The sequence below is a fragment of the Rhinolophus sinicus genome, chromosome 3, assembly GCF_057876585.1.
Source record: "Rhinolophus sinicus isolate RSI-liver-muscle chromosome 3, RSI-T2T, whole genome shotgun sequence".
Classification (NCBI taxonomy): Eukaryota; Metazoa; Chordata; class Mammalia; order Chiroptera; family Rhinolophidae; genus Rhinolophus; species Rhinolophus sinicus.
Window position 1 is genome coordinate 93,240,950 of NC_142503.1, and position 23,465 is coordinate 93,264,414.

The 23,465-nt window shown below is 51.2% G+C and overlaps 1 protein-coding gene across 2 annotated transcripts; it reads left to right on the forward strand.

The window, feature by feature from the left end:
• Positions 1–17,508: 17,508 nt before the first annotated feature.
• Positions 17,509–21,522, forward strand: VPS37D (VPS37D subunit of ESCRT-I). 2 transcript variants are annotated; one of them, XM_074328425.2, is made up of 4 exons: positions 17,509–17,772; positions 19,106–19,277; positions 19,763–19,845; positions 20,464–21,522. In XM_074328425.2, exons 1-4 carry the CDS (start codon positions 17,635–17,637, stop codon positions 20,818–20,820), a joined length of 750 nt encoding a protein of 249 aa, XP_074184526.1. In that variant the 5' UTR covers positions 17,509–17,634; the 3' UTR covers positions 20,821–21,522. The 2 variants fall into 2 exon arrangements, with proteins under 2 accessions (XP_074184526.1, XP_074184525.1); XM_074328424.2 differs by having other exon boundaries at positions 17,512–17,772; positions 20,458–21,522.
• The last annotated feature ends 1,943 nt before the right edge of the window (positions 21,523–23,465 follow it).

Genomic DNA, 23,465 nt, shown 5'->3' on the forward strand with positions numbered 1-23,465 from the left:
ATTTCTCCCCGAGACTGCCCCTCCACGTCAGGAAAGCTCACCCATCCTAGAAGTGCCACCTCCACCTCTGACATCTTTCCGGAGTTCCCACAACCCGTGTTCGGATACGACTCGTTTCATTCGGCTCTGCGTTCACCGTCAGTGATGCACATGCCTCTCTTTCCCACTAGATGGCGCATTCCCTGAAAGCAAGAATCACATCGTACTCCACAATTTTCTCTCAAATACAAATGTGCAAATAAGTATTTGCTGAATGAGTTTGTATTATATCTATCTACCAAGTGTACTCTATCCATCCATACTCACACACAAATAATATTTGTTAAGTACATATTATGTGCCTGTCCCAGTGCAAGGTATTTCACTTTTGCAAAAGTTAAAAAATATAGAAAAGCAAAGATTCAGCATTTTTAATATCCATAGAGATAGAAAGCAGACTAGCAGTTGCCGGGTCTCATGGGTATGAGGTTTCTTTTATGGTGATGAAAATGTTCTGGAATTAGATAGTGGTGGTGGTTGCACAACTTTGTGAATATAATATGTGTATTATATCTCAGTAAAAACAAACACACCTCACTTTAATACACAATTGCATTTGTTGTTAATCCCCTTAACTGTGTGTGTGTGTGGGTGTTAGTATTGTGTGTAGTTATCACCATCTTACAGAAGGAGAAACTGAGGCTCTGAGAGATGAAGTGATTCAGTGGGTTGTGTGAGAATTAGCTATAAGTAGCTAATGTTTATGGAGCCTAACCTAACTGGTCTACGGAATCTTCAAAACAGCCCCATGGTTTTCAGCCAATGTTGTAAACAGGAAACTGAGATTCAAATGCAGGCAACCTGACATCACCCTGCCTCCCAAGCACCTACCTTCTCCAATTAAAAAGATTAGTGATTATTTGTGGGGATGTGAAGCGAGTAAAACCTCACCCATTGCCGCTGCCAGTGTAACTTGGTACAATCACTTTGGAAAACTATTTGTCAGTATGTACTAGAGCTGAACTTCCACATACCTTCTGACCCAGCAATGCCACAGAGACGTGCGCGTATGTGCACCAAAAGATGTGTACAAGACTATTCGGAGCTGCAGCATTCTTATTAGTTCCATATTGGGAACAACCCAAATGTCTATTAACAGAGGAGTCGACAAATACATTTCAGTATAGTCGTACTATGGAATATTAACAACAATGAGAATAAACACTCTACAACCAGATGCAACCATATTCATTAATCTCACTGAAAATATGGAGCAAAAGAAACCTGACATGAAAAGAGTATATGCCATATGATTTCATTATGTAAAGCTCTTAAACAGGCTACGGTGTTAGTTGTCGGGGTTGTGTTCAGCCTGTGTTACTAGAAGGGATGAAGAAGGGGCTTTCTGGGGTGCTGTTAACATTTTTTTTTTTAAATCTAGGTTCAGATTATATGGGTGTGTTCACTGTGAATATTTATTGAGTTGGACACTTATGATACAATTATTAAAAGAGAAACCGAGTTTGCACATGCATACACATACAAAACCAGGAAGGCTCCCTGAAGCCTGCCTCAGCTGGCAGGGCGGGGGCGGGGTGGGGGCCCTTGACAGTTGAGGAAGTAAAGGATGGAGGGGTGGATGAGAGTGAGAAAGAGGAGTCTTAGCTGTGTTTTTCACTGGCAGCAAATTGGGAAGTCATTTCCCCTTTCTGGGTCTCAGTTTTTGCATCAGTAAATGGGTGAACAAATCAGGAAGGAAAAATTGATAAATATGTCCACATTAAAGTGAGGAAGTTGGATGGGATTAGTTTTCATATCAGGAGCATCCAATTGTTCTATCAAAAATACGGATCTCAATATATTAGGAATGAAAAAAAAATATTTTCCTTTGCAAGAAGCATGTTTCATGTTTATAGACTTTCTGCTTCAGCAGTTCATATTGTTTACACATTTTTAAATTATGAAAATACCCAGGGTGGCCGGTTGGCTCTGTTGATTAGAGTGTAGCGCTCATGCAGTGCTCGTAACACCCAGGTTGCCGGTTTGTTCCCCACATAGGACAGTGAGTTGCGCCCTCCACAGCTAGAGTGAAAACAATAGCTAGATTGAAAACAATGACTTGATTGGAGCTGATGGGTGTTGGAAAAACACACTGTTCCCCAATGTTCCCCAATAAAAATTAAAAAATAATACCCAGTCAAAAAAAGGGAAAGGAGGAAAGGCAGAGGAGAAAGCACAACAGAGTAGCGCTCAAGTGAGGCCAGCTATCTGTCCACCCATCTATCTGTCCATGTAGTCATTTACCTATCCATCTATTCATCCAATCTGTTCACCTACCTGTCCATTCATCCACCATCTATCTAGTCATACTCTGTTAACCAATCCATTCATCTCTTCTTCCATCTCTTCTTCCATCCATTCATCCATCCATTTTATCCATCCATCTCCTACCAATCTGTCCGTCTGTCCATCCAGCCTTCCATCTATACATCTACCTAACCTTCCATCTTTTCATTCATAGTCCCACCCAAATACCCACTCATCTGCCCATCTACCACACGCACTTACTGTCTGCTGGTATCAAGCCCTCAGATGAGCCAGGGGTGGAGGAACAGGGGGTGCTCAGATACTTATAACATGACTCCTGCCTGCCTTCAGGCAACTCAGCATGGGAGAGTGAGTATGCCCACCACTGACTCAGCCAGGGGCAGAAGTAGTGCCCAGCCCTGTGGAAACTCTGTGGAGGGAGGGCTGGCTTACAGCCTGCGGGTTAGGGAACTCTCTCTAGAAGAGAGTATGCTTGAGCTGGGCCTCAAAAGACAAAGCAAGAACTAGACATGCAGAGAGGGAGAAGGTGTTCTGGGAGGAAACAGCAGGGGCAAAGGCAGGGCTGGGGAACCACAGAGTGGCAAGTCATTCACCTGGGTGGGGTGCGATCAGGCCGCCAGTAGCCCATGTGTCTGCTTTGCTCTCCAGCAACCACCCCTGGCCCTGCCCCTAAGCCTGGCTCGAATGGGCACTGAGGCCTCCACACTAGTGCCACTCAAAGTGTGGCCCATGAAGCACCGGTTTCCCTTCCCAGTTCATGACAAAATAAATACATAAATTGAGAGTGCTTAAAAACATTTATATCAACTTAATAGAGTCATCTAATATCTGTTGGATATATTTTTTAAAAAACTGGGCTTATAGTTTATTTCAATTTAATTTTTCTAGTATTTCAATTTTTTATTGTATTTTGCATAATTATATGTCCACGGCAGATTGAAAATAAAAATGGGCCCTTTGCCCATTTATTTTGGGGCTGCAGGAAGTTTGACAACCATTGGTGGCCAACGCAGCTTACACTCATATACCCTTTGACAAAGTGGCTTCATAGTCATTACCTCAATTCCCTGAGAGCAAGGCCAGGCGAGAGAGAACTAGTGACCCCATTTTATAGCATGACTGGCCCAGGTTCTCACACATGGTAAGTGTCAGGGCTGAGATTTGAACCCAGGACTGACACGGTATCAGGGAAGCCTCCTGTGAGCTCCTGTTCCAGGCGAGGCTGAGCACGGAGGGCCCAGCAGAGGAGGAAAGAAGCAACTGGAGAAAGAACAGCAGGCAGGGTAGGAGCTAGTGCCCAGGGCCTATTCTAGAGTCTCTGTGGGTTCTAAGGGCACTGAAGGGGGACAGGAAGACTTCCTGAGGAGAACTGCCTGAAGGTGAGCCTGCGCTGCCCCAGGTGGTCCTAGAAGAACCAGGACAGGCCCGGGGATCTCTGATTCGGAATACGAGGTGGGGCTAGTTCCAGGCCCAGCCCACTTCCATCCCTCTCCATCATCTTTTCTGCTTTTCTCCTTCTGCATCCCTCTCCCCCTCAGCCAGCCCATGAGCTTCCTGAGGCTAGGGCCTTGGGCCGTCCATCTATGCACCCAAAGCCCACCCAAAGTTTAGCAAACAAAACTATTGGTCCCTACCTGGCCCTTGGCAGGAACCACCGCATTTTCAGACACTCTCTCCTCTGTTCCTCAGGGAGAGCAGATGGACCGGGATTATGATTACTCCATGTCACTAATGAGGGAACAGTCTCAGAGAAGTTAAGTCACTTGCTTGAGGTCACAGAGCAGAGAATCTAAGGCTCTAATTCCTGACCCTGTACTTTTTGACTAGTATGGTGAAATAGAGAGGGAAGCCACTTCCATAGGGTCCTGGGTGCAGCACATGGTGTGGTGGGGGTGGGATGGGTCGTGTGCAGGGCAGCTGGGGAGAAGAAAACAGTGGTGTGTGGCATGACCAGTGAGGTAATCTGTCTAGAAACTTCCCCTTCTCCAGCACTGTGGCTGTTTCCTGGGCAGCCTTAAAGCCCTATCCCAGGCCAAGAAGAGGCAGGAATGACATGATAGGGCAACAGCCTTTCCCCTGCTCTGTTGGTAGGCAGGGAACATGACATTATATTTTTGGAGAACCATTTGGTAAAATCTATTTCACCGAAAATGTTAGGACTCTTTGAACCATCAAGTTCAGTTGCAGGAATTTGTCCTGTTAAATATTTCCATTAAGTGTGCAAAGAAGGTCCTAGCGAGGCATATCTCTCACCCAGAGTCACTGAGCTGACTGTCACCTGCCCACCCACCCACCAGCCAGCCTGCCCCATATCTCAGGGCCAGTCATGAGGATGCATCACCTATTTATCAGTGCCAGACCCTGCCCTGGGAACGTTCTGTTCTTTCCTGCCCTGTTGGGAACTCCCTACACAAGGTCAGCTTTCCCTACTTCAAAGAAGAAAGCCAAATGTGAGCTGCCTTGCCCCTTGAAGCTCAGGAGTAGAAAGGCAGGTGGGGAGGTGTGGGAGGTAGGTGCAGGCCATGTGGATACCCATGAGCTCCCAGGAGACACCCCTCTTGTGTGCTGCTTCCGAATGCAGAGTACACGTTCATTTACTACTGCTACTGCCCGACAGTCCAGGCAAGTCCACTTAGACCCAGGTTATGGATGAATACAGTGAGGCCCTGGAAGAGACAGGGTCACCAGGGGGCGAATCAGAGGCAGCAGTGGGAGCAGACACCAGAGTTTTAGAATCAGGCTGCCTGGGTTTGAATCCTAGCCCTGCCATTTCCAGGCTGTGTGACCTTGAGCCAGTGCCTTGGTCTCTCTTGGCCTGTTTCCTGTAAAGTGGAGAGAATATCCTTTCCCTCTCAGGTTATCAGGAAGGAAACAGGGACAGAAAAGCTCTGCACAGTACCTGGCACAGTGAGGGAGCCCCCTGTCTTCTCCCTCCTCTGCCTCACATCCGAGCCAAAATCCCTTCTTTGGCCCTGAACAGGGGGTGAAAGGGGCTGACAAGGGCCTCTACCAGCCCAACAGCTCCAACACAGAGACAAACCTGCCTTTACCCACTACAAGACCAGCAGCAGGGCCAAGGGCAGCCCCAAAGGGAGGCCCCAGGGAGGGCATCTGGGCAGGTGTGGTTCAGGCAAGCCTCAAAAGCTCAGCCCCTCCTGCTTCTGTTCCACTCTGCAGTTTGTCAACGCTCATGTGCTCTCCACCTCAGTTTACAAATGTCATCTCCACCAGCGCCGCCTCATGTAGGCCAGGTGATTTCATTCACAGCATTCTAAGACCCCAAGTGGGGCACTGACTCCAGCTCTCAGGGGCCCTCTCACCTGGGCCCAGGTTGAGTCCTCAGCCCAGCCTGAGCCCTGAGCATGATTCCAAACTAAGCCGTTGCCTGGGGTAGATTGTGTCCTTAGGGGGCATGGAGGGCCAAGTGTAATCAGAAGACTCATCCTCTCAGGAAAGGGAACCTCCCAGTTGCCACAGCTCCAAGCTCCTCAGCTGGAAATTCCCTCCTCCTCCAGGAGCTGCACCGGCCCGGAGGCTGAGGAGCTGAGCCTCATTGGGTGGATCTGAGCCCACTGCTTGGTTCCCAAGCCTGAGGTTCCCAGACCGCTGTTCTGAGCCCTCCCCTGGGTCTGAGGCCTGGGCAGGAGGAAGGGCCGGCGCCGAGAGTGAGAGGAGAACTTGGGCAAGATGGCGGCCTGGTAGATCCCTGACCCGACCTGCCACCTGACCGAGCTGACCCTGTAACGTCCTCCTCTTTGTGAAGGACCAGAGAGACCTTGCTTGGAGGATAGGGCGGCCCTATCTTCCTGGTGTCCCATTTTATTCTGTCCCTGTCTCCACGCCAGTGGCCCAGGGACAAGTCTCGCCATGTCCCAGAGGGAGAACCAGGCCCAGAGAAAGGAAGTAGTGTGCTCAAGGTCACACAGCCGGACACAGACAAGAACCCAAAGCTCCTAAGCCCAGCCCAGGCCTGGCCATGGCCTCCTCGCCCACCAGGATGGCCTCAGGAGACATACGTGGGGGCAGATGCCTGGGAGCCAGAAGGAAGCCCTGGCCTTCTTGGGCCAGATCAACGGGAGTGTCCTTTGCCACTTCTTTAGCCCCTACCAGGTGGCTAAAAGCCTGGTGGCCGTGAATCTACATGGCTTCCCTGCCCCACTGTGACATCTGGCTTCTCCCTGCCCAGCCAGGGTGAGCTCTGGGTCCTTGCCCCTGATCCCAGGGCCTACCTGAAACCAGTTTCTCTACTGGTTCTTCTCTACACCTGCCAGGCCCTCGCCTCTTGCCTCCCTGGGCCCACACTGAGCTCCAGGGAGAGCTCTTTAGACCACCATTCAGCCCCAGTTCAGCCAGTGAGACCCAGGAGGCCACGGGAACCTGCGAGCACCCCACCCTCTGCAAGCAGGATGAACTCTTGGCTTCTTGATCCTGAGCCCTCCCTGGGGTTGGAGCTTGCCTCTCTCTCTCCCCCTGGCAGCAGAGCCTGAGTGAGGGGGCAAGTCCACAAAAGTATTAATCCCTGTGCCCAGCAGAGCCATAGAAGTGCTCCTCCCCATTTGACAGGTGGGAGACTGAGTCCAGCAGAAGGCAGGTCCCGACTTTCCTTACACTAGGCACCTGCACCCACCTGATCCTTTTTATGCCCCTCACCTGGATAATGCGCGATCTGCGGCTGGGGTGGGTTCCAGCCAGGGCCACGGGACAGGTTCCCGGGTCGGCGTCCCCGCAGGATGCTCCGGGGTGATGGCAGCGGCTCTCAGTGTCTTCTCTGCTCCGGTGGCAGAGGGCTCTGTGCTCTGCGCTGCACGGCTTTTAGCTGCGGCTGTGGAGGCGGGCGCTGCCCGGCCCCCCCACCCCGGTCTGCTCAGCGTGTCCTTTGCCCCTTGATTTGGTGCCTCCTCACTTTAGCACGTGGGTGGCAGCCGCTCACCTGCCTGGAGACCTGTGGGGCAGCCATGGCCCTGGCCAGGGGCCCAGGTGCTGCCAATCCCCATCTGGGACCAGCTCATGCCCGCTAACCTTTAACCTCCGTCTCTCCCCCAAGGCTTGGTGCCTGGTTCCCAAGCCGCGGGCTGGATTAGAGAAGAGAGGAGGAGGAGACACAGGTGTAGGGCCAAGGCAAGTGAGGCAAAGCCAGGCTGCCTCAGCTACCTCCCTGAGCCCCACCCCCGCTGGAACCCCATCCCAGTTCCTAGTCCCTAAATTCTCTCTCTCTCTCTCTCTCTCTCTCTCTCTCTCTCTCTCTCTCTCTCTCTCTCTCATCCTCTCCTCCCCCAGCTGGCTCACTGAACCCCATCCATTCCCTACGTACCACCTCCATTCTGTGCCCCCTCCTGAGCCACCTCCTGCCCCTAAGCCCTTTCTCTCTCCCTGATTTCCCATTCCCTGAGCAGCCCTCCTCCTTCTCACAGCCCCTACCCTTACTGAGCCCGCCCCTTCCACCGCTCTCTACTCTCCCTGAGCTCCCATTACCTCCTGGAACCCCGCTTTCTGACCTCCTTTCCCTCTCCTGAGTCACTCTCTCCTCCTCAGCCTCCTTCCTCTCCCTGAACCACCCTCCCACCCTGCAAGCCCTTCCTTGAGCCTCCCTGAACCCCACCACTTTCCTGACTTTTCCTCCCTCACCCCCTCCTGCCTGCCTGGAGCCCACCCACCTCCTTCATGTGATTTTGGTTCTGGGTCCTCAAATTCCTCCTGACTCTTACATCCATCCACGAACACCTTGAACACCCACCAGGTAGCACCCTGAGAGAGGATGAGGCCAGGATTCTCATCAGAGTCTAGCAAGGACACGCAAGTCCTTAGAGGCACTGCTGAGTGGGTTCCACCTGAGAACGGGGTATTCAGGGCCCTAGCTCACCTGCCAGCTCCAAGGGACTTCGTGGGGCAGAGGGGGCGGGGCCCAGGCAGTCGGGGTGAAGAGAAGGAAGAACAGGTAATGGTTGGTATCCCTGACGATGAACAGATTCCTGTTGGTCCCATGAGCTTCGTTCCTTCTTTTTTTTGAAGCTAGAGATGGGCAGCAGAGTTTGGGGGAGCCTTGCCAAGGATGACACTGGAGTCCCTGCTGATGGTAGAAAGTTGAGTGCAGGGCGCTGTGACATGGGGAGGCTGAGGGATTGGCTGGGCCCACAAGAGGCCCTGGGTTATTCAGGATCCTGCTCACCCTCCAGCCTAAATTCATGCTGCCCTGGGTGGGCATCTCGAGAAGGGCAGCTGATGAGGATGCCCCCTACTCCTTCCAAACCCCTCATACTCCGGGAGTGTTTCTTGTGGGTCACCTTGTTCCTTCTCTGCTCACTCTTCCCTCTCCTCCATGAGCTTCCTTTCACACGGGCTCGCACTGTTGGGCCTCAGTCCTGCTACCTTGGACACAATCAGAGGCAGGACCCAGAAAATGAAATCAGGTAGCAAGCGCATGTACGTGCCCGCACGTGTGTGTGTGTGTGTGTGTGTGTGTGTGTGTAAGGGAAGTCGGGCTTGAGCCAGGGCAGGGGCCGCACTGGGGTATAACCCTGGTCCTGCCACTAACTGGCTCTACAACTGAGCAAAGTACTTAACTCTATTTCCCAGAGCCTCAGTTTCCCTGTACATAGGGTTGTCAGAGTTATCAAATAAAAATCCAGAATGCCAGTTGAATATGATCTTCAGATAAACTATGAATATAGATATATATTTCTTATTAAATAAACTTTTTTTAAAATTGGGAAATATTGGGGAACAGTGTGTTTCTCCAGGGCTCATCAGCTCCAAGTCGTTGTCCTTCAAACTAGTAGTGGAGGGCGCAGCTCAGCTCCAAGTCCAGTTGCTGTTTTCAATGTTAGTTGCAGGGGGCGCAGCCCACCGTCCCATGCGGGAATTGAACCGGCAGCCTTGTTGTTGAGAGCTCGCGCTCTAACCAACTGAGCCATCCGGCCGCCCAATGAATATTTTTTAAGTATAAGTATATCTCATTCAATATTTGGGGCATACTTATACTAAAAGGTCATTCATACTATTATCTAAAATTCAAATTTACCTGAGCATCCTGGATTTGTAAAACATATGTAAAACAGGGAAGGCAGGAAAGTTTGGGTAAGATGTTCTCTCTCCAGGACCCTTCCTTGTTCCAGCTACACCCTGTGAAAAACCTCAGGCTGACCTGGAAGTGGTCTGGAGGTGTCTGCATTCCTTGCAGAACAAGGTGGAAATGGAAAGCAGGGTGGAGGGCATGGCTAGGGTTATAGGGCCTTCACATCAGAGAAAGGGAGAGGGAAGGAGAAGTTCCTTGAACTAAGCCAATCCTGGAAAGTTCCCTACAGGAGGAAGATGTTCACGCTTACTTTGATGCTGAGAAAGAAGAGAGGTGGGTTAGATGGCCTCTGGTAGATAGCTCCCCTTTCCTTAATGGAAGCTAGGGAGGAAGCACGGGGGTCCCCTCACTTAAGGAAGTCTCCTGAAGACCAATATAAAGTATCTACATCTTATATGAAGATTCTCTAGAGTGAGGGCAGGGTCTCATTTCAACTCAACACATCACTACCCCTTGTAGCTAACGTCTGCCATCAGATGGGATGGGCGTTTTCTCCCCATTTTACAGATCAGAAAACAGAGGCACAGAGCGGTAGGGTAATTTTTCTGCGGTTCATATAGGTGGTCGGTGGCAAAGGTGGAATTTGAGCCCAGGTGTCCTGTCCCTGTACTTGCTGTGTCATAGATCATATAGTGGGGGCTGGCACTGGAAAGATGACATAAATGCGGTCCCTGCTCTCAGGGGACCTCTAGTCTAACAGTGGAGGACAGGTGAGACTTTAATGACTCTGGTACAGGCCAGGCTAGGATCAGGGCTGTGACAGAATCTGCCGGGAAGGAAGGACTGATTCTGCTGGTGAAGGAGGAGATGTGTGCTAGGCCAACAAGAACGGGGCAGTTCTTTAACAACTTCAGGACAAGGCTTTGGAAGAAAGGCTTTCTAGGTGGAGGGACATCTTGGGCAAAAGCAGGGGAGGTATGGAAATGCGGCAGAAAGATGGGGAATAGTCTGGAGTCTGGCTTGACTGGAGGGGGGTCTATAGGTCAAATATCAGATCCAGGAAAAGAAAAAAGGGAGAGAATCAGGTAGGAGCACAGGCATCAGACAAAGAAATGTAGGCTTCATCCCTGGGGAGGACAGGGAGCCATGGAAGAGTGTCAGGCCAGGCAGGCCCCGCCGGGGTTTGCTGGGGGTGAGGAGGGGGCAGCAAGGGGGAAGCAGTGCAGGGGAGAGCCCGGGGCCATGCAGCGTTGGTGCCTCAGCCCAGGAGTGGCCAAGTTGCCTGAGCTGTCTGAGAACCATGCGACCCTCTGGGGAGGTGGATGGAGGGCTTGTGGAGCGAAGGGACCAATTGTTGCTGTGATTCTGTGTGTCTTTCTGCAAAGGGCTTGGGTCTCCTTCAACTCTGAATCCAGCCTCAGAACAGGACCTTACACAAGATAGCATGTTTGTAAATATCAGCAGAATTGCATGAAGAGGATTTGGGGACAGATGGAAGGTTTAGGGTGAGAAATATGGAGGCTTCAGGAGGCTTTCCTGTTTTGAGCCTCATCACCTCCTAAACCAAATAAGGAGGTAGGCGAGACTGAACGCGGGCGGAGTGGGAGACACTGTATTGAAGGGTCACCACTGGGTGACATCCGGCAGGCTGTTGTCCTCAGGATGGCAGGTAAGGTCTGAGCCTCTGATGTGGTAAATGACGACGCTCTGAGACAGCTGAGGATATCAGGCTGCTTGTTTCTTGGATTGATGTCTCCTATGTGCCTAGCCCCGTGCTGCTGTGAACATGATCACAATGGAGGAGGAAGCTGTTCCCTCAGCAGCAAGACAAGATGGCTGATGGCAGAGCCTTCACTTTCTATGAGATCCAAAACAAGCTACAAATAATATATTGTTTAGGTGCATGTGTCTATATAATAAAACTATTTTAACAAAACAAAGGGACTACACACCTGTTCGAATGGCTAAAATGAAAAAGACTGACCATATAAAGTGTTGGTAAGAATGTGGAGCAACTGGAACTCACATACTGTGGTGGAGATGTTAAAACAGTTTAGAAAACTAGTAGTTTCTTAAAATGTTAAACATGCAGCTGTTGTCTGATCTAGCCATTTCACGCCAAGGTATTTAGTCAAGAGAAATGAAACGATATGTCTATACAAAGGCTTGTACATATACAAAGACTTGCACACAAATGCTTATAACAGCTTTTTTTGTAAAAGTCTGAAACTGGAAACAGCCAAAATGTCCATCGACAAATGAATGGATAAACAAATTGTGGTCTATTCACGCAATGGAATACTATACTGCAATAAAAAGGAACGACCTGTTGATAAATGCAACAGCATGGATGAATATCAGAATAATTATTCTGAGTGAAAGAAGCCAACCCCTGCCCCCAAATAGTATACTTCCATTTATATAAAATTCTAGAAAATGTAGTCTAACCGGTAGTGACAGAAATCAGGTCAGGGGTTATTTAGGGATGGGGTTGTGGGGTGTGGGAGAGACTGGAGGGAGGGATTACAAGAGAGTATAAAGTCAGTTTTGTGGATAATGGCTATGTTCATTGCCTTGATTTTGGTGATGCTTTCAAGGGTGTATATCTATGCCCAGACTCATCAACTTGTACACTTTAAATGTGTGCAGTTTATTGTGCATCAATTATACTTCAATAAAGCTTTTTTTTTTTTTTTTTTTTTTTTTTAAAGCAGGAGAGTGATAAACTCCACATTTAGGAGTGTGGTTACCTTGGGTGTGGGCAGGCACAGACTTGGGTAGGAGAACCCAGATGTAGGCTATTGGTGATGTGCCAGTTCTGGATTGGGTGGTGATTTCACTGGTACTCATCAAACAGTGATAATTCCACAAATAAATAAATTAAAGCAGGCCACATATGGGCCAAAGATGAGAGTGTATTAAAAACAACAACAACAAGAATTAGGATTAATCTACATCTGTGTACCTGAGGTCCATGTTTTAAAAAGGGGGTGTATGTGTGTGCTTGGACAACTGGATATCCACCTGGAAAAGTATGAAGTTGGATCCCTACCACACAACACATACAAAAATGAACCCAAAATGGATCAATGACCTAAATGGAAGAGCTAAAGCTATAAAAACTATTAGAAGAAAACATAAAGGTAAATATTCATGATCTTGAGTTAGGAAGTATGTGCTTGGATATGATGTCAAAGCACAAGCAACAAAAATAAAAATAGATAAATTGAAATTCATCAGAATAAAAACTTTTGTACTTCAAAGGACACCATCAAGAGAGAGAAAAGACAACCTACAGAATGAGATACAATTACAAGTCACACATCTGATAAAGGACTAGTGTCCCTAACACACAAGGTGTGATTAAAAAAATATGGTGAATGTTTAAATTTTAAAAAATTATTACAGTAAAAGACACATTGCCATTAATGCCCCTGAAAATACTTCCCCTCACTTCAAACACAATTATTTCATTGTTCATGCCACTTTCTGAAGCAGTTCTGGAAGTCCTCTTTTGTGAGTGTCTTTAGTTGCGCTGTCATAGCTGCCTTGATGTCCTGAATCGATTCAAAACGTTTACCTTTCATGGTCATTTTGACTTTGGGGAAGAGCCACAAGTCACACGGTGCCAGATCTAGTGAATAAGGTGGATGAGGACACACCGTAATGTTTATATTTGACAGAAATTGCCTCACCAGAAGCGATGTGTAACATGGAGGCTTTCCATTGTGATCATAAAATACGGTGAATAATGCTGCCAAGTGCCACCAAACAGAAAGGCAGGGATCTTCAGTACAGAAAGCGGCACGCTGAACCTTAGTAACAGTGTGTGACAAGTTTCAACTTGTTCGGTGCAGTCAGTTGGGTGTGAACTACGGTTGAGAGAAGGTATGCTTTAGAGTGTGCGTAAATCGTCCTCCATCATGACAACGCTCCATGTCACACATCGTTTCTGGCACAGCAATTTCTGTCCAATAAATACATTACGGTGTGTCCTCATCCACTTTATTCACTGAATCTGGCACCTGTGACTTCTGGCTCTTCTCCAAAGTCAAAAAGATTCAGGACATAGAGGCAGTCACAACAGCGCAACTAAAGACACTCACAAAAGAGGACTTCCAGAAAGTGGCAAGAACGATGGGATAAGTGTGTTTGAAGCGAGGGGGAGTATTTTGAGGAGGATTAATGGCAATGTGTCTTGTACTGTAATAAATTTTTTAATTTTTATTGGGGAATATTGGGAAACAGTGTGTTTTTCCAGGGCTCATCAGCTCCAAGTCGTTGTCCTTCAATTTAGTTGTGGAGGGCACAGCTCAGCTCCACATCCAGTGCCGTTTTTAATCTTAGTTGCAGGGGGCACAGCCCCCCCATCCCATGCAGGAATCGAACTGGCAACACTGCCTGTTGTTCAGAGCTCGCACTCTAACAAACTGAGCCATCTGGCCGCCCTGTAATAAATTTTTTTTATTTAAATATTCACCGTATTGTTTGATCACACCTCATACATCTGTGTACCTCCACTCAGCTTAAGAAATGGAACTCTCTCAATGCCATTGAAGTCCCCTCTGGTCTCCTCTCTGATTCCATCCCTTTCTGCCAGACAGCCATGCTCCTTATTTTGGTATTTACTATTCTCATGCTTTTACTTTATACATATCTTTAGCAATATGAAGTATAATTTTGCATGTCAAAATTTATGTAAACAGTATTATACTGCATGTACTCTTTTTATACTGCATGTACTCTGAGGCTGCCTGTTTTTACTCAGTGTTGTTTGTGAGATTCATCCATATTGACATGTGTAGCCGTACTCTACTCATTTCCATTGCTTAGAGTACGAAGTATTCCATTGTGTGAAGGTATACCAGTTCCTTTGTCATTCTCCTGGTATTGGACATGTGGGTTGCTTCCAGGTTTTTGTTATTACAAGACAAGCTGCTATGAACATTCCTGTTCTTGCCACCTAGTCCAAGAGAGTGAAACTTCCTAGGAGTTTGTGTTAGTTTCCTATGGCCACTGTAACAAATTATCACAACACTAGTGGCTTAAAACCATACAAATTTATTATCTTACAGCTCTGGATGTCAGAAATCTGAATGGGTTTCACTGGGCTGAAATCAAGGTGTTGGCAGGTCATGCTCCCTCTGAAGGCTTAAAGGAGAAACCATTTCCTGGCCTCTTCTGGCTTCTAGAGGCCACCTGTATTCCTTGGCCTGTGGCCACTTCCTGCATCTTCAAAGCCAGCAAATAGTGTCTTCAAAATTTCTCTGACTCTGAACCTCTGCTTCCATTGTCACATCTCTTTCTCTGATTGACTCTCCTGCCTCCCTCTTATAAAAACCTTTGCTATTCCATTGAATAGATAGGTAATCTCTCCATCTCAAGATCCTTCACTTAATTACATCTGCAATGTTCCTTTTGCCATGGAAGGTAACATATTCACAGGTTCTGGGATTAGGGTGTGGACATCTATGGGGGCCAATATTCTGTCTACCACAGAGGGAACAACTGAGTGGTGTGAGATGAACATTTTGAATTACGTGTTTGTCAATCTGCTCTCCAAAGTGAACTGATTCTCTCTCCTACTAGTGGGGCATAAGCGTTCCTGTCACTCCCATTTTCACCAACACTTGCTATTATCTGACTTTCTAATTTTTGTCAATTGACGGTTACGAAATGACTGGGCTCTGATTGCTGTGTTCAAGAAAGAGACTGCCAATGGTGTCAAATGTGAAAAACAGGGGCCCCGGCAGTATGAATGTGGTTGATGACCTTGGCTAGAACAGTGCCTTTAAAGTGGTGAGAGGGGCCCGAAATCAGACCAAGTCAAGGAATAAGGAGGGTGAGGAAATGGACACAGGGAGAGCAGAGTATAGGGGTATGTCTCAGTCAGCTCCTGCTCAGTCAGCTCACAACATAATATCACAGACTGGGGGGGCTTCAACAGCAGACTTTTATCTCTCACAATTCTGGAAGCTGGGAAGACCAAGACCAAGGTGCCAGCAGATTCAGTTTCTGGTGAGAGCCCTCTCCCTGACCTGCAGACAGCTGCCCTATTGCTGGCCCTCACTTGGAGAAAGAACTCTGCTCTCTTTCTCTTCTTTTAAGGACACTAATGCCATCATGGGAGACATAATTTCTTGACTTTATCTAAATCTAATAACTTCCCAAAGGTCCCCCTTTCAAATACCATCATATTGGGGATTAGGGCTTCAAAATACGAATTTTGGGAGGACAGAAACATTCAGTCTGTAACAGGCTACTTTCAAAATATTGGGGGTGAGTGTGAAAGGGAGGTTTCAGTCTGAAGGCAGAAAAAGAGAGATATAAGTGATGGAGTAGAGCAAGGCATCTTGGAGGAGGCAGGTAAAGGTGAGACCCATAGAGAGGGCAGCTGGATTGACTTTGGAAGGAGGAGAAGCTGCCATTTCTGGAGGTGGGAGAGAAGGAAGGGCACTGAGACAGACACAGAGAAAATCCAAAGAGGTAAGGCAGAAAGTGGCAGGAGCTTCTCCCTGTGATGGGCAGTGGAGTTATCTACTAAGACAAGCAGGAGTGGGTATGAGGGTCTGAGGAGTTTGGTGAAGGTTTACAGAGGACATTGCTGTGGAATATTCAACAGGGTACTCACTCAGCTGAACAAAGTGGAATTGGTGACAAGGTGGGGACAAGCTGAGGCAGGGCCCTCCTGACAGGTCTTACCAGCATCTCTTAGGGTGAAGAAACCTGGAGCCCAGAGTGGGAGGGGCCAAAGAAGGGCCATGTGGGAGGACTGCCTAGGAGACCCCTGGAAGCTTAGTGGAAATGGTGGGTGCTGAGGAGGCAGAGCAGAATCAGGGAGATCATAGCCAGGAAATTGGGAGGTGAGCAGGAGCTCTTGATAATGCCCAGGGCCATGGGAGAGCAGAGACTGTGGGAGCCCAGAGGAGAGGGGCACACAACTCAGGGTAGGTGAAGAGGGCTTCCTGGAGGTGGTGGTGTTCCAGATGAGTCTTGAAGGGGAAAACCAAATTTCAGTTATCATAAAAATATGGAAGAAGTGTTAGTTTTACAACCTGTCAACAAGCCTGGCCTGCCCCACTCCATCCGTTTTGTCTCTCTTGCTCTGCCCAGTGTGCACTGGCTGGATTGGAAGAGTACTTGTTGGGCTCTTTTAGCCCCTATGTCTTGGCTTCTGGTTTTCTCTTTGGTTTTATCATTTTCTGCTTCAACTTCAGAACTCTTATTCATCCTTGAAAACCCAACTCAAATGTCACCTCCTGTGGTGAGCCTTTCTGATTGCCCTGGCAGTGTGGTGCTTTCCTAAGCAGTGTGGTGAAGTGGAACAAGCTCACTCATTACTGTTTGATTCAGACAAGTGACTTAATCTCTGAGTGTCTGTTTCCTGACAGTGGTACCGGCCAAGCCTAACTGTGAAGATAAGCTACATGACATCCTCTGGCATCACATGAGAATCCCACAGGAAGCCACAGTGTGATGATACCTGACATTCTGTCTTGCCCTAGAGTGAGTTGAGTGCCTAATTCCATGAGTTCCCTGATAGCAGACATAGTGCCCCCACAGCTCCTAGCCCAGTGCCCAGCACAGACGGGCATCATGTGCTCTGTGGATCCTGCACAGAAGGGAAGAACTGAGATTGCCTATCATTTACCTGTAATGTGACTTTGGAGAGATGACATCATCCTTATGAACCTGTTTCCTCATCTGTAAAACAACATATTAGGTATTCATTTACTACAAATAAGGCACTCAACACTCACTATCTCATCCTCACATTGTACATCATCACCCCGTTTTACAGAACAGAAAACTGAGCCTTGGGGAGGTGACTGACTTGTCCAAGTTAGCCGTAGGGCAGGAGTTCCTGGCGCCCAGCCAAACTCAGAAAATTGTTCCGCGAATCCAAGGGGGAAATGAGAAATAACCCTGCAAATTGTAAATGCCTGGGGTGGGAGAGTCCATGCCTGGGGGCGTGGTAAATGATGGCTGAGTGGAATGCAGAGAGAGGCGGCCTCAGATTATCCCGAACGCGGCAGGAGGATGGGTTTGCCCGCGCTACGCTGATGCCGGAGGCGCGGCGCCGCGCTCCTCTGCCTGGGTGGGTAGGGGTGCGGCTCGCCCCCTCCCCGCCCCACCCCCAGCCCCCACGCCGCGGCCCCTTTAAGAGAGGGCGAGGCGCCCTCTGGCGGCGGAGCGGGGCGCGCGGCCGAAGCCGGAGCCGGATCCCGGAGCCGGAGCCGGAGCGGAGCGGAGCCGGGGCGGAGCGGGCCGAGCGGGCCGAGCCAGCAGCCGAGCTGGGGGCGCGGGCGGGCGGCATGTACCGGGCCCGGGCGGCGCGGGCGGGGCCGGAGCCCGGCAGCCCGGGGCGCTTTGGGATCCTCAGCACCGGGCAGCTCCGGGACCTGCTTCAGGATGAGCCCAAGCTGGACCGGATCGTGCGGCTCAGCAGGAAGGTAGCGCGGGGGGTGCGGGCGGGGGGCGCGGGGGTCGGGCTGCGGCCTGCCGGACCTGCCGAGCGACCAAAGGGCCTCACGGACCGGGCCGCGGGGCCGCCGGTGGGCGCGGGAGCCTGGCACGTACGAGTGGGCCCCGCGGAGCCGCCCCCGGGGGAGGGGGCGCCCGGAGCCGGCCTGGGGAGGGTGGGGCGCCAGAGACCCAGGGAGGCACCCGTGCACCCCCGGGATGGCCGCGAGGCGTGTCCTACAGCGGATGCTCCGGGGAGGTGTGTTCCGGGGGGCAGGGTGGCTGTGTTGTGGGGGGCCCTACACCCACGTTCTGTAGGGCCGGAAAGGGGAGGCGCCTTCCATAGGGAGAACTAGGGGCCTGTTTCACACCTGGGGGTACCTTTGGGGGACAGCCCGCATTCCAGGGGTGCAAGAGGGGGCTTTGTGTCTTTCTTTGGGAGGGGTACTGAAAGCTGAGCTGTGTATTCCATAGGCCACCGTAAGAGAAAGTTGTATATTTCACAGGAGATAGGCCCAGGCTGGTTGGCTGTGGGGGCCAGAAAGGGAAAGTGTGTGTTGAAGGGAGGCAGAGAGGGGCATGTGCATCGTACAGGGGACAGATGGAGGGTAGTGTGTTTTCCAGGGGCTGGGAGAGGAGGCTGGGCGCTCCTGGAAACAAGGAAAAAGCATTCTCCAGAGCCAGGAAAGAAAGGGGGGTCTGCTTTCTGCAATAGAAGGAAAGCTGGGAGCAGGTGCTAGGGGATTGGGGAGGAAAAGGGGGTGTGTATTGCTTGGGGGTGTGGGGATTCCACTGGAGGGCAGAAGAAGGGGTGTGAGGGGAAGAGAGGGTGGCTTGAGGGGGTACTATGCAGGGACAGGGAGAAGACCACTCTGGAGAGTCAGAGCAGGGGTGGGAGTGTTTTCCGCACAAACACCTGAGGAGGAAGCAGACAAAGGCCTGGAATGAGAGGGAAGCTGCCCATGCATGGAAAATGGGACAGAGGAGGGAGGGGGACTCCTCAGGGACCTGAGCAGACATATTAATTGAAAAATTAAAAATTAACTAACATTTGTAGAGGCCTTCATAGTTTTCCTCACTTCAGTCTCACCGTAGCCCTATAAGGTGGCCCTTTTTAGCTCACTTTGTAGAACAGGAAACTGAGGCCCAGAGAGGAAACTCAAGGCAAAACCCTGTCTGGGCCTCTTGCAGTCCCTCCACCTGTTGACTTGCATCCTGAGACAGGTGCCCTCGCCTGGCCCGTGGGCACTGTCACCCAGGGTGGCGGTAGGTGGACATGGACAGACTCCCTGAGTATACCTCTTGGCTCTTCTCTGGTCGCAGTTCCAGGGCCTGCAGCTGGAGCGAGAAGCATGTCTGGCCTCCAACTACGCGCTAGCCAAGGAGAACCTGGCATTGCGGCCTCGTCTGGAGATGGGTCGGGCCGCCCTGGCCATCAAGTACCAGGAACTTCGAGAGGTGGCCGAGAGCTGTGCAGACAAGCTGCAGCGACTGGGTGAGGGGAAGCTGAGAGAACCGCCTGGGGTGGGGGGCAGTTGGCAATCTGGCTGGTTGGCTTTGGGAAGTGTAGGCGCCGAGGGGTGGGAATTGGGCAGACCTATTCCCGGGTCATGTTTGAAGGGTACTCTTGGAAAATGGAGTTGGGGAAGTGAGCAGTTGGTGAGCAGAGCTGGGTTGGAGAGGCCAGAGGGGGTGCCCTGGGCAGTGGGAAAAAAGGGAGCCTAATACCCAAAGGCCTGGGGTGCTCTAGGAGACAAAGCTTCCTCTTTTGCGCTAAGACTGGGGGGAGAATCTTGGGGGAAGGTGCACAAACTGATCACATGGGCATTGTGTACAGGTCCCAGAGGGGGGAAGGGAAGCACAGAATCACACACAGGATCAGTGAGAGTCAGGATTGGGCCCTGGGGCTCTGGCCTGTCTGTCTTGGGTGACAGGCCCTGAGGGCAGGGGCTATTCACTCTGTCCCTCTGTGGCCCTCAGAGGAAAGCATGCATCGCTGGAGCCCCCACTGTGCACTCGGATGGCTGCAGGCTGAGCTGGAAGAGGCTGAGCAGGAGGCTGAGGTGAGGGGGAAGGCGACTGGGCCTGGGGACAGGTAGGGAGACCTAGCCTACCATCCCCCCACTTCATTCTTACATTGCAGGCTTGAGAGCTCCTCCTCCAGGAAGTCTGTCCTGAGTGCCCCCAGGAGAGCCCACCACATTGCTGTCCTCACTGTACAGCAGGGCTCCTTCTTCCCACTCTCACATCCCCAGCCCCCCTCCTCCACCCACCCACCCACCCCCAGCTCCCCTGTGAATGTCTCAGGGCAGCGTAGGCTGGGTCTACTGAGGAGCTGGGACAGACTTGTCAGTGCTGGGCTGGGAGTGCAGTGCTCAGCGAGTCAATGGAGGTGGGGAAGGAGGGGCCCTGGCCTCCATGAGAGATACCTAGTCTACCCCAAGTGTGTCCCCATCTCTGTACTGCCTCATCTCTAAGGAAATCAAGGCTTGAGAGTAGAGGACATTTGTCTGCAGTCGCTCAGCAAGTCAGAGGCAGGCCCAGGCTGGAACTCAGGTGGCCCGTCCCCCAGCTGTGGTCAACATTGGAAGGGATTCAGGGTGAGAGGGAGAGGACCAGTCAGTCCTCAGTCTTTGGTTGTGCTCCTCGCAAATTGTCCTTACCTCCTGTCCCAGGAGCAGATGGAGCAGCTGCTGCTGGGGGAGCAGAGCCTGGAGGCTTTCCTGCCCGCCTTCCAGCGAGGCCGAGCCCTGGCCCACCTGAGGCGGACCCAGGCCGAGAAGCTGCAGGAGCTGCTGCGGCGCCGGGAGCGGTCTGCCCAGCCAGCCCCCACTGCTGCTGCGGATCCCCCCAAACCCTTCCCTGCTGCAGCTGTCCTGCCCACCGGGGCCGCCCGGGGGCCACCAGCAGTGCCCCGGAGCCTGCCCCCCTTGGACTCCCGCCCAGTGCCCCCGCTGAAGGGCTCCCCCGGGTGCCCCCTTGGCCCAGCCCCTCTGCTGAGCCCTCGGCCCTCGCAGCCAGAGCCCCCCCACCGGTAGGATCCAGGGTATGGCCCCCACAATGGGGGCCCAGACAAACTTGATGCGTGGCTCCTCCTCCTCCCCAACTGCCTGGGTGGGGGGAGGGGCAGGCCCCTCCCCCTGGCCTCAGGTAGGCCCTGGCCCTGGAGGCTGAGCTGGGGAGGAGAGTCACCTAGAAGATGCCCTGAGAGAGGGCTGAGGGTGGGGTGGGCAGGGTGTTATGCCTCTGGCGCTGAGGAAACTCTGCCTTTTTTTGTCCCCAGTTGGGGCCTCCCGGGTGATGGGCAAGCCCCAGTGAAAGAACTTGACTCCTGGGGACCTGGGAAGGTGCCCACTTCCACCAAGGGGCCCTGCCACTCCACTGGACTTGCACAATGCCAGGCTGACAGGAGTGTTGTCCATCATGTCCTGAGCCTACCTTTCCCCCAGTCTTGGGGCCCACCACCTAGGAGCCAGGTGGTCAGGCCCCAGCTGCAGGGTCAGGGACATCATGGCCCTGGGGCTTTATGTGCCCCACTTATGCTCCAGAACCTGGGGCAAGGTAGGCCAGGGGCTTCCGACCTGCACACGTGAGAGTGGGCCATCCCCAGGAAAGACCATTCTGTATTTTTCTGTCCCGTCTCCTTAGAATGGAACCTTTTTGAGGGCAGGTCCTTGTCTTTGTATGTTCTGTCCCCAGCCCCGCCTCCCAGGGGCCGTCAATAAATGTGATGATGAGGATGACGATGCTGCCTGACTCCTCTCTGCTCCCTCAACCAGCCACTCTGCTGTTGCAGCTGCAACATCGCAGCTCCTGCGCTTCCTACAATTGATGCCCTTCCTTCCTCTCTGCCCATCCAAAGCCCAGCTGTCCTTCATGTTCAGCACTGCTCCTGCCTCTTCCATGAAGCCTTCTCTGATTTCCAACCCATGGGAGCCTTTCCTCTTAACTCCCCAGCACTTCTGGCCAGCACTCTGCTTCCTCACTGTTTTCCAAGTGCCTCATATGTATGTACCTTTTCCTGGGTTGCCTGTAAGCCCAGTCAGGATGGTACCTGCTCCTTCTCTGGCCTGCCAAATGACCACCCCACTGAATGATGGAGGGGGTTCTATAGTGTTGAAAGGATCTATCTTCAGCTAGGGTAAACACGAGGTGGCCAGCGTGGCTGATGAGTGTGGGACAAGGTGGGAGAGCAGGAACATGCCCTGAGTCAGCTTAGGTCAAGTCTGATGAGATGAAGCTTGGCAGGGAGGCATGAAGATCTTGCAAATGAGTGGGGACAGTCAGAGTGCTGTAGAAGCTAATGTGACCTTGGTCTACATTAATAGGAATACAACCATTTAGAAAGGGGGATTTTCATTGAAATTTTACACTGTAAGAGGGATCCCCCAAAATAGCACCTTTGGAGTAAACACGGTAAGAGGATTGAGACTAAGTCCCAGGTTGGAAGAGTTGAGGGATCTGTTTGAGATACATGTGATGTTTAGCCTTTGAATCTCCAAAGGACCGCTCCTTGTAGAGCCAGAAGTCAGAGGCAAGACCAATGGGTGGAAACCACAGGGAGCCAGATTTTGGCTCAGAATGAGACTGTCAGGGCTGCTACTGGAGGTAGATGGTCCCCATCCCTAAAGTTGAGTGAGCAGCGCCTGAGTGACTGGATGGGATCTTTAGAGATTTAGGCAGTAGTTGAAGGGACTGGCCCATTTGAGCTTTGAGGGCCCTTCAAGTCCAAACAGATTTGCCACGTAGGGGCGCAAAGCACTGCTAGTGCCCAGTTGAGAACCTCCATCCCACCTGGCCTTGGTTCTCCTCCCCTCACTGCTAGCACTCGAGCTGCTGGAGGCGGAGGGACACCGGAACCGCAGGGTGCTGGCCTGAGGTGACAGAAGACAGTGGTTCTGGGAGAGCTTCCCAATTCTAAGCCCAGCCTGAGGGTAGGCTGGGCCCCTCTTGCCATGGCCTCCCATTCCTGATCCAGGCTTCCAGGCAGTTTTTTGTTTGTAACTAAATGAAAAAAAGGGGCTAAGGCTGCGCATGTCTGAGCCTTCCTCCACTATCATGCACTGGGGAGCAGCCTCCAGAAGGCAGAGAAGTTCAGCCTCCCCTCCCCAGGGCAGGTAAGGAAAGAAAAACCCAGGTAATGGAGGGACAGGGAGAGGAGAAGAGCGTTAGCATGGAACTGGATGGGGGTCCTTCAGAAATCCTTCCACACCTCACTGCCCTCAGAGAGCTGACTGAGGAGGTTCAGACTGAGTACTGAGGTTCCTCAGTGTGCAGCTCCAGCCTGAAAAAGACCAAGGCCGGGCGGACACCACCAGAGGAGAGCGCCTAGTTCTGGCCCATGGAAAGGCTGAGAATTGGATGGCTAATAAACTTTATTAACTCCCCCTACTTGAAGGTACATGGAATGATCCGGAAGGTTCCCAGGCAGGACTCTCTTCCTGCTTGAAACCTTTTGGAATTCTTTTTCCAAGTTCTAGGGCCCCAGGGAATGTTTCTGGCTGTGATCCTCTGTGAGAACAAACTTGAGTCTACATCAAGAAGCCCGTGAGAAAGGTTTTGGCTTTTACAAATCACAACCGGAAAGTTGCCCAAGTGACAAACTCCCATCCTTTTTGGAGAAAAACAGAGGGCCTGTCCCTTAAGAAAGTCTGTTATGCGAACTTCCTTACTTAGGAATCAC

Coding starts and splice junctions, on each gene's coding strand:
- VPS37D (XM_074328424.2), top strand. CDS start 17,635: ATGTACCGGGCCCGGGCGGCGCGGGCGGGGCCGGAGCCCGGCAGCCCG. Junction 17,773..19,105: donor TCGTGCGGCTCAGCAGGAAG/GTAGCGCGGGGG, acceptor CTCTGGTCGCAG/TTCCAGGGCCTGCAGCTGGA. Junction 19,278..19,762: donor AGACAAGCTGCAGCGACTGG/GTGAGGGGAAGC, acceptor TGTGGCCCTCAG/AGGAAAGCATGCATCGCTGG.